The sequence below is a fragment of the Dendropsophus ebraccatus genome, chromosome 4 (genome assembly GCF_027789765.1).
Source record: "Dendropsophus ebraccatus isolate aDenEbr1 chromosome 4, aDenEbr1.pat, whole genome shotgun sequence".
NCBI classification, from domain to species: domain Eukaryota; kingdom Metazoa; phylum Chordata; class Amphibia; order Anura; family Hylidae; genus Dendropsophus; species Dendropsophus ebraccatus.
The window spans coordinates 28,684,331-28,698,797 of record NC_091457.1 but is presented as its reverse complement, the minus strand read 5'-3'; the positions used below and the strand labels follow the sequence as shown (position 1 = coordinate 28,698,797).

The 14,467-nt window shown below is 46.3% G+C and overlaps 2 protein-coding genes across 5 annotated transcripts in view; one reads left to right on the top strand and one right to left on the bottom strand.

The window, feature by feature from the left end:
• Positions 1-5,781: 5,781 nt before the first annotated feature.
• ZNF408 (zinc finger protein 408) lies at positions 5,782-13,811 on the bottom strand. Of its 3 annotated transcripts, none has more exons than XM_069965371.1 (6): positions 13,404-13,811; positions 12,912-12,978; positions 11,502-11,707; positions 11,369-11,418; positions 8,909-9,378; positions 5,782-7,359 (listed from the first exon to the last, which is right to left on the bottom strand). In XM_069965371.1, exons 3-6 carry the CDS (start codon positions 11,700-11,702, stop codon positions 5,825-5,827), a joined length of 2,256 nt encoding a protein of 751 aa, XP_069821472.1. In that variant the 5' UTR covers positions 11,703-11,707; positions 12,912-12,978; positions 13,404-13,811; the 3' UTR covers positions 5,782-5,824. The 3 variants fall into 3 exon arrangements, with proteins under 3 accessions (XP_069821472.1, XP_069821474.1, XP_069821473.1); XM_069965373.1 differs by having other exon boundaries at positions 13,561-13,811; XM_069965372.1 differs by lacking the exon at positions 13,404-13,811 and adding an exon at positions 13,355-13,398.
• The window catches only part of ARHGAP1 (Rho GTPase activating protein 1), a 36,423-nt gene continuing 35,416 nt past the window's right edge, over positions 13,461-14,467 (top strand). Inside the window, exon 1 of one of the 2 annotated variants that reach the window (XM_069965375.1) lies at positions 13,461-13,524. The gene's annotated coding sequence lies outside the window, so the exon portion shown is untranslated. Of the gene's footprint in view, positions 13,525-13,629; positions 13,793-14,467 lie in introns of those variants that run through there. The other variant, XM_069965374.1, reaches the window with a different exon arrangement.

Here is a 14,467-nt window from a genome sequence, read left to right as displayed (position 1 = left end):
TGTGACTGGATGACACCAACATAGCAAACCTGAACAGTAACAATGATTCCGCCTTGGTTCCTGAGTGATGGAGGTACGGGCAAGTTGTTGAACAGGTTGTGCGCACTGGCCAAAGTCTTAATTTCCCGGTATTGGATGGGGACCAACTCTGCTTAGACAAGATTAGAAATTATGAGGAAACTTTGGAAAAAAAATCTTATTAATAATAATAATAGGATTTGGGGGGGGGACACACAGCGTTAGGTGGCAATTAAAAAAATCGAGGTGTAAATCCCACCTTTTTTTTTTTTATAAGATTAGTCTGAGACGATATGATCGCATTTCACATGAAATCCGGAATAATTGTAATAAAAAGTGATCAAACAGTTGCATATAGGCAAGCAAGGTACCGCTAGAAAGTACAGATCTTGCCACAAAAGAATACACCTCGAATAGCCCCATAGACCAATGGATAAAAGCGGTATAAGGATGGTAATAGAGAAATTGTAAACACACTTAGTTTTTTAAAAAAGGTTTTAATTTTTAAAAGCAGTCAAATATAATAAAAAAGTTATGTAAGTTGATTATCGTTGTAATTGTACTTGACTTGTAATTGACTTGAAGAATATAGATAACATTTCAGTTTTACCAAAGGGCAAACATGAAATCTCCACGTAATGAAAAAAAAAAAAACCCAAAAAACTTTTTTTTTCAATTTCACTGTGCAAATTATTTTTCCTTCTGATTTTGCAGCATATTTTATAGAAAAATTAAGTCTGTCATTGCAAAGAACAATTGTTGCCACAAAAAATAAGGGCTCGTGTGTCTGTAGGTGAAAAAAGGCAAGTGCTATGGCCTTTTAAACACATGGTGGAAAAAACTAAAGTGCAAAAACGGAAATTGGCCTGACCATGAAAGGGTTAAATGGGCAAGCGCTTCCGCAACATTGGCCTCCGAAAACATTGGGGCTGAACTCGTACAACTGGAGGCAATGCTATGACCAACTATACTGTGATCGTGAAAGCCTCCTTCTGAAAACACTGAGCAGAAGAAGCTATTTACAGCAACAATTTGCTTAACACGTCTGCGTTTTGACACCAAAATAGCCAAAAAAGATATTGTGGGAACATAGCCTAAGGCCACGTTCATGGTTTATTTGGCTGTTAAACAACGGCTGTTGTTCAACAGCACTGCTTCAGTGAATAGCAGTTTATGGAACAACAGCCGTAGAGTAATACACCTGGTTTACACTGAGGCTGTGGTTCGTTACGGCCGCACAAAATAATTGACAGGCCTATTTTGTGTGGCCAGTGAACAGCAGCCTTACAAGATAGCCTATGCTCACAGTATAAAGTATGGCTCTCAGCCGTACTTTACATTGTGGTCTATGGCAAAGTGATGTTCATCTGGCCGATACTGCAGTATTGGCCGGGTGGATATCTCAGACATCGGCCGTTGATTGACCCAGCCGGGTCAAACAACGGCCGATGTTCATACAGTGTGTGAACATGGCCTAAGTCTGTAAAAACGGCCCTGTGCTTTTAACCCTTGCAGAACCAGAAGCTTCGATAAGCTCCCTGAATAGCTTCTCTTGTGTTACAGTATTCATTTAAGTGCTATAGTATATTTCCTTATCAGCTGTGTGTGAAAATATACAACTTAGTAACTAAGAACCTTTAACAATTGTAAAGAATGTAGCCACATCAAATGCAAGTGGGATCTTTATAATATGATAGCCACTGTTACACTGTTAGTTGTACCTAGCAGATTCAGCATGTAAACTCTAATGCCCTTCTGCTGCCAATAGGTGGTGCTATACCACTGATAAATACCTCCAGTAATATAGCTCATATATGAAGCGTTGTATATTACGTCTCTAAAACCTATTGGCACAAGAAAATAATGTTCCTAATGTGGGTCAGCACTTTCCAACCAAACCTATTAGGATGCAGACAGAGAGTTTTACTGCTTTAGGGCATCAGCATACTTCAGCATCTATTGTATTGATCCATCACTGGCTCAATTTGGTTTATGCATAGTCCAATTTGGTCCCACCCACACATATGAGGCAGTGTCTTTTTTTTTGAAGGGCTGAAAGGTGTTTAGATGTTTTTATTTAAAAATTTGAACTGGAGAGAATGGAACGGCTGCACATCCCATCTATGGCTGATACTAATGCCGCTAGGCCTATATTAAAAATCAACACCAGAGTGTCTGTAAATGAATTGATCAAGCCATATTGCCCTGTGTACCACCGCGCAGGTCCTCTGGTCCACACGGGTCCTTACGCTAACTCCACACCGTGTCGGTCAGCGACCGCCAACCCCGCAAAGCGTGCACATGCAGGGAAGGGAGGCCATGGAACGGCCCTGCAACCCCAATGTCACAGGACCAGACCCAAAAAGCCCCACCAAAACCCAGCCAGCACCACCGGCGGGGAAGGCTGCCCCCAAACGACACAAGTATGGATATGGTATTACACTTACCATTGCTGCTCTCACAGAATGGGGAAGACATAAGGTCCAGACATGTGAACACAGGCATATCCTGCTAATTTTGGTCATGTGGGTCTTATAAAGGAGTGCGAGCTGTTCAGAGAGGGAGAACTGTGAAATACGAACTGGAGAGAATGGAACCGCTGCACATCCCATCTACGGCTGATACTAATGCCGCTAGGCCTGTATTAAAAATCAACACCAGAGTGTCTGTATATGAATTGATCAAGCCAAATTGCTCCTTGTACCACCGCGCAGGTCCTCTGGTCCACACGGGTCCCTACGCTAACTCCACACCGTGTCGGTCAGCGACCGCCAACCCCGCAAAGCGTGCACATGCAGGGAAGGGAGGCCATGGAACGGCCCTGCAACCCCAATGTCACAGGACCAGACCCAAAAAGCCCCACCTAGTACTAGTATCAGCCATAGGTGTGAGGTGCAGCACTTTTTCTTCCCTGAACCGTATTTTGTTTCTCTCTTTTCTCTGTGTTTTGCACTCCTCCTAGTAAGACCCACATGACCGCAATTAGCAGGAGACACCTGAGTGCTCATGGTTTTAATCCCTCCTGTCTGTCCCATTCTATCTTTGATAGCTATGGTGAGTGCAATACCTTATCCAGACTTGTGCTGTTTGGGGGCAGCTTCCTCCGCCAGTGGTGCTGGCTGGGTTTTGGTATGGCATTTTTGGGTCTGGTCCTGCGGCATGGGGGTTGCAGGGCCGTTCCATGGCCTCCCTTCCCTGACTGTGCACGCCTGCGGGGATGGTGGTCGCTGACTGGCACAGTGTGGACTTAGTGTAGGGACCCATGTGTACCAGATACCTGCACAAGGTACATGGGGCAGTGTGGCTTGATCAATTCACATACAGAATTCTGATGTTTTTTATGCAGCCGAGAGGTACTAGTATCAGCCATAGGTGTGAGGTGCAGCACTCTTTTTCTTCCCTGAACCGTATTTTGTTTCTCTCTTTTCTCCGTGTTTTGCACTCCTCCTGGTAAGACCCACATGACCGCAATTAGCAGGAGACACCTGAGTGCTCATGGTTTTAATCCCTCCTGTCTGTCCCATTCTATCTTTGATAGCTATGGTGAGTGCAATACCTTATCCAGACTTGTGCTGTTTGGGGGCAGCTTCCTCCACCGGTGGTGCTGGCTGGGTTTTGGTGTGGCATTTTTGGGTCTGGTCCTGTGGCATGGGGGTTGCAGGGCCGTTCCATGGCCTCCCTTCCCTGACTGTGCACGCCTGCAGGGGTGGTGGTCGCTGACTGGCACAGTGTGGACTTAGTGTAGGGACCCATGTGTATCAGATACCTGCACGAGGTACATGGGGCAGTGTGGCTTGATCAATTCACATACAGAATTCTGATGTTTTTTATGCAGCCGAGAGGTACTAGTATCAGCCATAGGTGTGAGGTGCAGCACTCTTTTTCTTCCCTGAACCGTATTTTGTTTCTCTCTTTTCTCCGTGTTTTGCACTCCTCCTGGTAAGACCCACATGACCGCAATTAGCAGGAGACACCTGAGTGCTCATGGTTTTAATCCCTCCTGTCTGTCCCATTCTATCTTTGATAGCTATGATGAGTGCAATACCTTATCCAGACTTGTGCTGTTTGGGGGCAGCTTCCTCCACCGGTGGTGCTGGCTGGGTTTTGGTGTGGCATTTTTGGGTCTGGTCCTGTGGCATGGGGGTTGCAGGGCCGTTCCATGGCCTCCCTTCCCTGACTGTGCACGCCTGCGGGGGTGGTGGTCGCTGACTGGCACAGTGTGGACTTAGTGTAGGGACCCATGTGTATCAGATACCTGCACGAGGTACATGGGGCAGTGTGGCTTGATCAATTCACATACAGAATTCTGATGTTTTTTATGCAGCCGAGAGGTACTAGTATCAGCCATAGGTGTGAGGTGCAGCACTCTTTTTCTTCCCTGAACCGTATTTTATTTAAAAATTGATACTAGAACCCAACCATGGTCAGATCCCAAATTGATGGTAAGGACCCATACAGATACATTGCCTATAGGACACTTGATTTCTCAAGTGCAGGGGTGACAAACTCAGGCCCTCCAGCTATTGAAAAACTACAATTCCCATCATGCCTGGTCAGCCAAAGATAACCTGTAGTTTTACAACAGCTGGAGGGTCGTGTTTTTGTAGTGCTGGATAACCCCTTTAAAGGAGAAGTTTAGGAAAAAGTATTGGGGGGGGGGGGGGGGGGAATACAATACTTAAAGCGTAACTGTAATTTTTTTTTTTATTGCAGAAATCAGTAGTATAAGTGATTTTAAGAAACTCTGTAATAGGTTTTATCAGCCAAAAAAGCCTCCTTCTGTACTCAAGAAGCAGTTTCCCAGCCTCCCCCCCTGACTTCTTATCTGTGCATTATCAGGCAAACACGTCTTCATTACAGAGAAGCCAGTGAAGACGGGTTCTGCTCTCTCCATTGTAAGCCTATGAAGGGGGGGGGGGGGTTGAGGGAGATAAGGGAGCAGGAAGAGGTGACATGAAGGTCAGCTGTTTGTAGACTTTCTGGGCACCTAAAACGCTGGATTCTGGGGTCAGAAAGGTCATTGCTTATCTATGATCTTACTGAGAGAAGATTGCAGGGTGTTGTGCTGTGCAGAAATCCTCCGTGCTCAGTCACTCCTAACAGCCCCTCCCCTCTCCATAGCCACATAATGGAGACAGAAATCCTGCTGCTTATGATGTGAGGGGGGAGGCTGGGAGATTGCTTTTTCACTACAGAAGGAAACTCTTTTAGTACATAAAACCTATTACAGAGTTTCTTAAAATCGCTTGTACTGTTGATATTTAATGTTTTCAGAAAAATGACCCTGAAATGACAGTTACGCTTTAAATAAAAATTTTCGCTGAATGTCTCCTTTAATTAAGAACCTATGATATTGTGCGTACAGCTCTTGAGCAGATCTGTTCCTCAATCTTTCACCCATAGGTTCCCACTGTAAATTCCCACACAGTGTGTTTGAGATTTGTTCAGATCCGATTCCCATGGCTGCACCTGTAATCTGCAGCGTAAAATGGGAAGCAAATCCTGTATGCATGCAATGTAAACTACAAGGGGTTGTGAGGACGGATCTTACCTTGCTTTGAAATCAGTGCAAATGTATTGATTTCTTTAACAACGGACATGCTTTTCACTGAAAAAAACGGCTGTTATTAATGAAGTTAGTACGTTGTGTGAACATGGCCTAAAACAGATAGGAGGAGGCCATTCATTTTATAAACCTGGATAGCCACTTTAAATCTGTCAAAAATTGAATGAGACAAATCAGACATGAACAAATGCAGCAAATCAGAGATGAAACTTTTTATAAAGACAATACAGAGGCTCAGCGTTACACCCCTATTTCCACTACCACCTCCCCTACTGTGCTAAACTCAAGAGTCTGGGAGACCAGTAATACACTGGGGCTATGTTCTTTTTGCAGGATCCCATCCTCAAGGTCCCTTCCTGAATGTACCTCCAATGTTTCTGGGTTGATAGGAAGCAACATGGGACTGTGGGATGTTACCAGCTCAGAGTTCTCTGTGCAACCAGCAACCAATATCTTTTCTGAGCTCTCATCAACTTGTACCAACACCAGCGTATGCCCTGGCTCAGTGTCCTCCATTGTTACTGCTTTGGTACCCACAATGACAGCTTTCTGCCCTTCATCTCTATGGCTATGAAGATGACGGTTTAGGCTGTGCTGAAAGGAGTAACCCATCCCGCACACATGGCAGCGGAATGGCTTTTCTTCCAGATGAGATTTAAGATGCCGTCGGAGCTTGGTGGCAATGGGGTAAGATTTGCCGCAGTACTTGCAGAGAAAGGGGCGATCACCTGTGTGTAATCGCTCATGGGCCCGCAATGTATGAGGGTCTTTTAATGCTTTGCCGCACACAGTACACAAATGCATTTCCCCTGTGTGTATGATTAGATGCCGCTTGAGTTCAGGCTGCTGTGGGAACGCGTCTCCACAGTACTGGCATTTATAAGGTTTCTCACCGGTGTGCAGTCTTTGATGGATTCTCAAATTTCCTCTGTGACGGAAAGAGCTGCCGCACTCTGAACACGTGTATGGCTTCTCCCCTGTGTGTATTAGCATGTGGTTTCGTAGGGAACAGATGTTGGCCAGTTGCTTGTGACAGATTCCGCACTGCAGCAGAGTCTTTATCTCAGTGGCCCGAGGCGTGCAGTAGTTCTTACGGTGAATGCGAAGGGTCGGCCGCCGTGCAAAGCTCTTCCCACAGTCCTCACAGCGATAAGGGCGCTGTCCTGTGTGGAGTACAGAGTGCTCCTTCAGGTCACGCTGGGTGCCGTATGCCTTATCGCACTGGGAACACTTGAAGGGGCGCAGACCCTGGTGACTTAGTAAATGAGCTTTGAAGCTTTCCTCGGAGCAGTATTCCTTCCCACACTCTGGACACAAGTACGGTTTGAGTCCGCTGTGTATGAAGCTATGTCTCTTTAAATGACCCAGTTGGAAGAAGCTTTTGTCGCAGTCTTTACATTGGAATTTGCGTTCAGATTGGTCTTTTGGTTTTGTCCTTTTAGTCCCATTGACTTTCTTTAGGTCTTGAGGATTCCTGCGCTCCTCCAGTCTGGGCACTCTAACTTGGTTTTCTGCAATGGCAGAGCATTTTCTTTTGGAGCTTCCTCTATCTTGGCCATTGTATGGTTTTGCATCTTGTACTTCCACACTGTCACCACTCACCTCATTCTTTTCTTCTTGTGCTTTCTTCTTATGCTCCATGGCCTTTGGTTTATTAGTGCTATCATAGACTCGCTCAGCCGCAGGGACACTGGACACGTGAGTTTTATGGGTAGATTTCACTGGTGAGAAACTTGGAGACTTTATAGTGCTGGACATGCTACTAGTCATCGCATCTGTGGATGATGAAAATAACATAGTTAGAGGAACTTAGTGCATGTCGGTTGTTACAAATACCTTTTTAGAATAAGCTACTATATGTATATACATTATCACTATTCCTGCCCATTATGCAACACTGATATGGAGTATTTCCAGTTGTATAATCTAATTACTAGTTGCGTAATAGTAATTACTACAAGACTCAGCAAGGACAGATGGTAGCCAGCTCTGGGTGGTAAAAGGCAACTATAGGAGGCCTGGTCGACATCATGTATGAGTTCAATTCTAATTAACACAAACCATACACTATACTCTTCAGGAGTCAAATGGTTGCCCTGGAAAATGCACTGCCCATTGTGCACTTGCATCGCTCGATGCATCATGTTATATCATGTGGATAATTCTAATTTAAAGTGGTTAACTAGGCTTAGAAAAGCAAGGCCGTTTTCTTTCAGAAACAGCACAATTCTTGTTTGGATGAGGTTTTGAAGCTCAGTTCTAATGTGAATGGAGCTAAACTGTTCAGATATGCCATCTGTTTCTGATTGACAAGGTCCAATCTCTGTGACCTCAGAAATCCGGAGAAGGAAGATGCAGCACTGGTAGATCGCTGCATTCCCTTGATTTACCCTGCAAAGCAGCACTCTCAGCCACCCAATCTGCCTCTCCATTCAAGTGAATAGGGCCACCCTGCAGTTTGCTGCATAATAGGTGGGCCCAGAGACTGCTGTGCAGGAAAACTTGGAAAGGGGCTTAGTGCAAAACCAGTGATCTGTTCCCTTTATACTAAGAATTAATCAGGGTCCTAGAGCTTGAAGCCAGGCAGATCACTAAAGGGGAATTCAGAGTTTAAAGGGAACCTGTCACCCCCCGTGGCGGGGTGACAGGCTCCCGACCCCCCGTTAGAGCCCCATATACTTACCTAATCCCGCCGGGTCCCGCTTCTGGAGGTGGTCGGGTGACGGAGATCTCAGCCGCTGCAGCCCGGCGCGCGCGCTGAGAGATGAGTCCAAAGCTCATAGAGAATGACAGAGCGCTGGACTCTCCTGTCATTCTCTATGGGTGTTGGACTCATCTCTCAGCGCGCGCGCCGGGCTGCAGCGGCTGAGATCTCCGTCACCCGACCACCTCCAGAAGCGGGACCCGGCGGGATTAGGTAAGTATATGGGGCTCTAACGGGGGGGGTCGGGAGCCTGTCACCCCGGCGCGGGGGGTGACAGGTTCCCTTTAAACAACATATCCTTATCCACAGGATACGGGAAAGGTATCAGATTGCATATGTCTTATCCCCAGAAAGAATTTTAAAAAGTCACGCATGCGAATCACTGCTCCATTTATTGTCTATTATGCTGCCAAAGATAGACAAGTACAATGCTTGGCTGTATTTGGTAGCTGCCACAGAAAATAAATGGAGTGGAAGTATACATGCACCACTCACTGCTCTATTTATTACAAAAACTCAGGGACCTGTTCTGAAGATCGCAGAGGTCCTAGCTGTCAGACCAATCAGATGCCATATTCTAATGATAAGCTATCCCTTTATAAGATGGAAGTAAGACAGACCTGTAGTTGGGGTGGCCTCTTCTGTGGAGGTACATGGGGAGATAGCCGTAGTTACATCTGCAGTAACAGAAAGCTTAGCTCCCTCTGGTTCTGGAGCGAACGGTGATGTGACCCTCTCTTGCTCTGCAGTGACTGCTGATTCCTTGAGTTCAGATCCTTCTGCTAAGCACTTTGGTTGAGGAATCACAACCAGCATATCAGGTTGAAGTGATGATGATAGACATTTTAATCCTGCCAAAAACTCCTGTCTGTCACCATCTGTCGCTGCAGGTAACTGCATCCGATCATGGGCAGGATGGTCACTTATGGAATCTGGGGAACATGGAGCTGTGTCTTTACTATCCTCAATATCCTCTGGGGGAAGGAGCAGCTCAGAACCTGGCTGGATTGATGTAGTAACCTGGAGATGGAGAACTCCTCTAAGTCTGCAGAATTTCACATTTTCTTCCTTTTTACTTCTTCCTATAAACCTGTAAAACAGCATAATTTACAGAGAAGTCCTGAAGAACATGACCTGGCAAGATCTGCCATAAAATAAACTCTGTCTTTTAACCAAACCCCACCCCAAAGTATCATGGAGCATGATTAAATGGACAGGACTGGAGACTGGGGAGACCCTCTGTATTAACCCTGGGGACTTATGGTGGCAATACGCCTTCAATAACGGACACGACAGATAATGTCGGTGGAGTTTCAGGATCCCCCCATACACCTTATACTGACTGCCTAATTTTTGGCCGAAGTATAACGTTTAAGGTCCATTCGAAATGGACCCCAGGTATGTTGTTCAGCAAGCCAGATGTTACAACACACTGAAGGTCCCCATACATTTTATATCTATGATGGCCTGACCCCCCCCCCCACGAGTGCCAGTATAAAGTATATGGGGGTCTCCCAAGACTCCACCAATAGATGAAGTAGTTGATTCCATTGTGCCAGACCCATTTGTTCTTGGAGCAGTCTGCCCCTCCCCATAGAAAACACAGGACGGTGTATGGCCACTTTAATGTTGCCCTAACAATAACCTAAAGTGTAAGAAAAACCTCTGACATGTCATAGCGACATATTAGAAGTTTGCAACGGTCAGGGTCCGGGTGCAGAGACCCCAGCTGACCGCAAGAACGAAGAGGCAGACACTCTCTTCTCTGCTAAAAACTTGTAATATGAGCCATCTGCTGGAAGTTCCATAGGCTCCCATTATAATTCCGTAGACTGCTAGTATTAGCAGTGAGATATAGATGAAGCTGAGATGAGCAGAGTGTGCGTGCTGCTGAGCGTGTCTGCCCCTTCATTCTAGGGACCGGCGGGGTTCTCAGCACCCGGATCCCGACTGATAAAAACTTCTGACTTCTGACAAACTGGAAACATGTTACAACTATGTGGTGACGATTCTGACGATTAGCCTTTAGAATGAATTCAACTATTGTATACTGGAATAGCGCTTTAACTGAGGACGCTCTTACTGGAGATTTTTATATGTGTACCAAGTTTTGCAGCTTTATCATTGTGGAAATAGCTGTGGATGATGTTAGTGCCATGTTTGTATGTTTCCACAGCAAAATCATTAACGCTGCAGATTTACTACTGAATCTGACTTTCCAATACAAGCCAATGGGGAAAATCCACAGAAAACCTGCAATGTATTTGCAGTATGAGGCTGCCTTCTGAGGGAATCCCGGCCGGAGTGTATACACACAGGGGGACATTTATGAAAGATACGCCAGGGAGAACATGCAGATTCGCACCTTCTCCCTGGCGTAGGCCTCTCGTATGCCTTGCTTGCCCGATGGGCGGGCTGGGGGAACTTGGGTGGGCGTGATAAGGCGGGGAGGAGGCGTAAATTATTATCAAAATCTACACCTGGAAGCAGGTGTACATTTAGTACACCGCACGCAGATTCAGGCAGCCGGCCGGATTCACTAAGAGGCGTGTGCCGCTTACTGAATCCTTCCGGGGGAAAGGGGGCAGGGCCTAATATAAGACCCCCCCATAGAATACACTTCGGCCGGGATCCCAAGCGGCGCCGCAAGAAAATTACATGTCAGTTTTCTGCAGCTGCTATTCAATGAATAGCGGCCGCAGAAAACACTGTCAGTGCACACAGTGGAGCTCCATTGTGTGCAGTGGGGAGTTATGATGCACCCACATCAGAACTTGGAAGCACTAAAGATCATCTGGCTGGTACTGCAGTACCGGTCGGCATGATCTTTTCAGAGACCAGCCGTTCCGTAACCCGACCGGGTCACGGAACAGCCTGTCTCATACATAGTGTGAACAGAGCCCGAAACGACATTTTGTGGGTTTAAAACCTGGACTACAGCTCAATTTCCTTGCAGAGTTTTTGTGCAGCATGTGACATAGATTTCTTGCAATCTTATTGTTGCTATTATATATTGCACACAAAGTTCCAAAGGCATGAAAAAAGTTGCAAAATAAAAGTCTTCACTTAGTAACACCTACCTTAGCCACCAGCATACCCCTTCTCCTGGTAATGATGAAGTGTGAGCTTCCTGTGAGGACATAATAAGTGGGTGAATGTATCAGAGTAGAGACTGAGTGACACTGATCGCTGATGCTCACATACACTGCTCACCTCATGGGCTGACACTTCATCCGCAGCACTGCAGAAAGGAATAAGACTGCCGCTGGACAAAGGTCTGCCAACGCAATACAAAGCGAGCCCATTCAGTGACAGAGAGGGACCCAGGGCCATGCCACAAGGGAGTGTGTGCAGAGCCTTATGAATGGCATCCTGTGTGCAGTCCACAGGCTGAGAGGAGACTGGTGAAGTCATACAACCTGCAGACAGACAAAGAGACAGATAGCTATGTCTACATATAGATTAAGAACAAGCTAGTTATGGGGCATTGGCATCAGCACCTTTCAACAGTGTGCAAAAAATGTATAGCCCAGGCAATCCTCTGTGAACTGAACAGCCTGCACAGCCATATTCTTCCACCCAATGGGCAGCCAAAGACAACCATGCAATGCCCAGCAAGTATACTGCATAACACCCTCAGAAACCAGACTGCCCATGGTGTTGTTGCATCTCACCACGGACCTGGATGGCTATGTCAGCCAGTGGTGGGAGATGTGCTGACCGTGCAGGATAGCCCAGCTGGCCATTTCTGTAATCCTGGCCACATCTGAGGTGTAATGCGTCCCAATGCAAAATATTAAAGTATGATAAGGCTCCCATCTACCATAAGCAGTATATAGATAATTCTTATGTAGCACAGTGACCTTTAAGGGGTCATTTACACATCCGAGAAATACTGTCCGTGCACGGACAATATTCTGTGGAGCAGACCTCCCGGCATCATCATTCATTAAGATGCCTGGAGCTCTGTAACTGTTTAAATGTTTGTGCTACTGTACTGACACAGCTGGTCAGTACCTCATCCTCACACCTATATACATCCTCACACTATATACAGCAGTACCTCATTATCTCATCTGTAAGTCTATATACAGTAGTACCTTATCATCTCATCTGTAAGTCTATATACAGCAGTACCTCATCATCTCATCTGTAAGTCTATATACAGCAGTACCTCATCATCTCATCTGTGTCTATATAGAGCAGTACCTAGTCCTCACACCTGTCAGTCTATATACGGCAGTACCTCATCCATACACCTGTCAGTCTATATACAGCAGTACCTCATCCTCACACCTGTCAGTCTATATACAGCAGTACCTCATTCTTACACCTATCAGTCTATATACAGCAGTACCTCATCATCACATCTGTACGTCTATATACAGCATTACCTCACACCTATCAGTCTATATACAGCAGTACCTCCCGCCTATCAGTCTATATACAGCAGTACCTCACAGCTATCAGTCTATATACAGCAGTACCTCATCCCTACATCAGTCAGTCTATATACAGCAGTACCTCATCCCTACATCAGTCAGTCTATATACAGCAGTACCTCATCCTCACACCTGTCAGTCTATATACAGCAGTTCCTCATCATTATATCTGTCAGTATACCTGATTTTGCTTCTGGATAAGTGCAATAATGTTGCCAGTCACTGACAGCATGCAGAGGTCTTGGAAACTGTAGGAATGAAAATGAAAAGCAGGTTACTGGGTTGCAGATTTTTTCTACTTAATTTTAAAAAATTCTACAACCCTGAACTTTTTAGAAGACTGGTGAGTGACAACATGGGGGTAGGATACTCAAGATAGTAGGATTGTGCTTCATACATCACACTGCTGTTTTCCTGCAATGGGACTACATGACCCAGTATGCTCTACAATAGGGCAGTGATTCCCAGCTGTCAAAACTACAACTCCCAGTATGCCCCAGGTTGGGGAATACTGCAGTTCATTGGCTGCTGTGGAACTACATGTCCCAGCCTGGGCGAGGAATACAGCTCCCTATATCTACCCTTCCTGCATATTATCACCCGCCAGCACTATCTATCACATACCTATCAGCAGCCACCCAACCGGAAATAAACATGCGGCAGCGACACTTACCGGAAGTCCAGTCAAATTAGCGTACTGCCGCAAACGTGACCCGGGCACATTGGTTCCGACCAGCGCAACGTTAGAAATTACCGCTTTCCTTGTTATATTTTGCTGTTCCCGCACCTTATAGGTAAGCCATCATCCCCGTAGCCTGTGTACTACTTACTCGTCATGTTAGACTACAATTCCCAGAAAGGCGTAAACGATTGTCAGGTAGCCCCGCCCAAATGGGCGGAGACAACAGGGGAAAGAAGTAGTGACAGTGGGAGGACGTGGTTGTTATGGCGACACGGTTTCCCTTTCCGCCCAGATCCCGGATATTTGTGTGTTGGTGAAGACACGGGAGGAGCTGTGGGGGCAGAAGGATCATCGCTGTCACACGGACACCGGGGCCGGAGGTGAGAGGGGCGGGGACACGTCATGGGTCACATGACCAGGTGCCACCGGGGGCCTCACGTGCATCTGACTTACCCATCAGTCTACAATTCATGCAGCTCAGTGGAAGTTGCCCCCTTGTCTCTGATGGGAATGGGTGACAGTGTTCACACCCTGCTTTTTTGTTGCGGTTTTTAACGTGCGTTTTGTCCCTGTATGTTCACATTGTATCTTGTGGCTTCCCTATTGAAATGCAGTGTATCCTCTAAGAGTGAACATATCCTAATGCGTTAATAGATAAAATGTATCTGTGGTTTTCTACAGTGCTGTATGTGTGGCAGGATCCCTGGGCAGTGCCAACCCAGGGCCACATCCTCCTATGTAATGTGCTCCCTGGGGATCAGGACCAATAGGTTGCTCTAGGGTGGCTATTGCCATGCCAGTCTGTCCTGCCCAAAGTGTCATGGTTGGCAGTGACATAATCTGCTTTATGTGCCACCCTGAAGCATTGGTTTTTGCCCAAAAGACATCTTCAGGTGCCCACGATTGCCACCTTTGGGCTGACTTATGGCCATTTCTGTCCATGCACTAGAACTGACATCCCCCCTTCTAGGTGCCAGGGTTGGCATGCCCACCTTTAGAAACACCTGACATGTTAGTGTCAGGGTGGCATTGTCAGGTTTCTTCTGTGTGCCAGG

Bases quoted from the DNA above. Each gene is read 5' to 3' on its own strand.
- ZNF408 (XM_069965371.1), bottom strand. From the start codon at position 11,702: ATGACTTCACCAGTCTCCTCTCAGCCTGTGGACTGCACACAGGATGCC. The intron at 11,419-11,501 runs GTGAGCAGTGTA...ATGTCCTCACAG, and splicing joins ATGAAGTGTCAGCCCATGAG to GAAGCTCACACTTCATCATT. The intron at 9,379-11,368 runs GTAGGTGTTACT...GCTGTTTTACAG, and splicing joins GGGGTATGCTGGTGGCTAAG to GTTTATAGGAAGAAGTAAAA.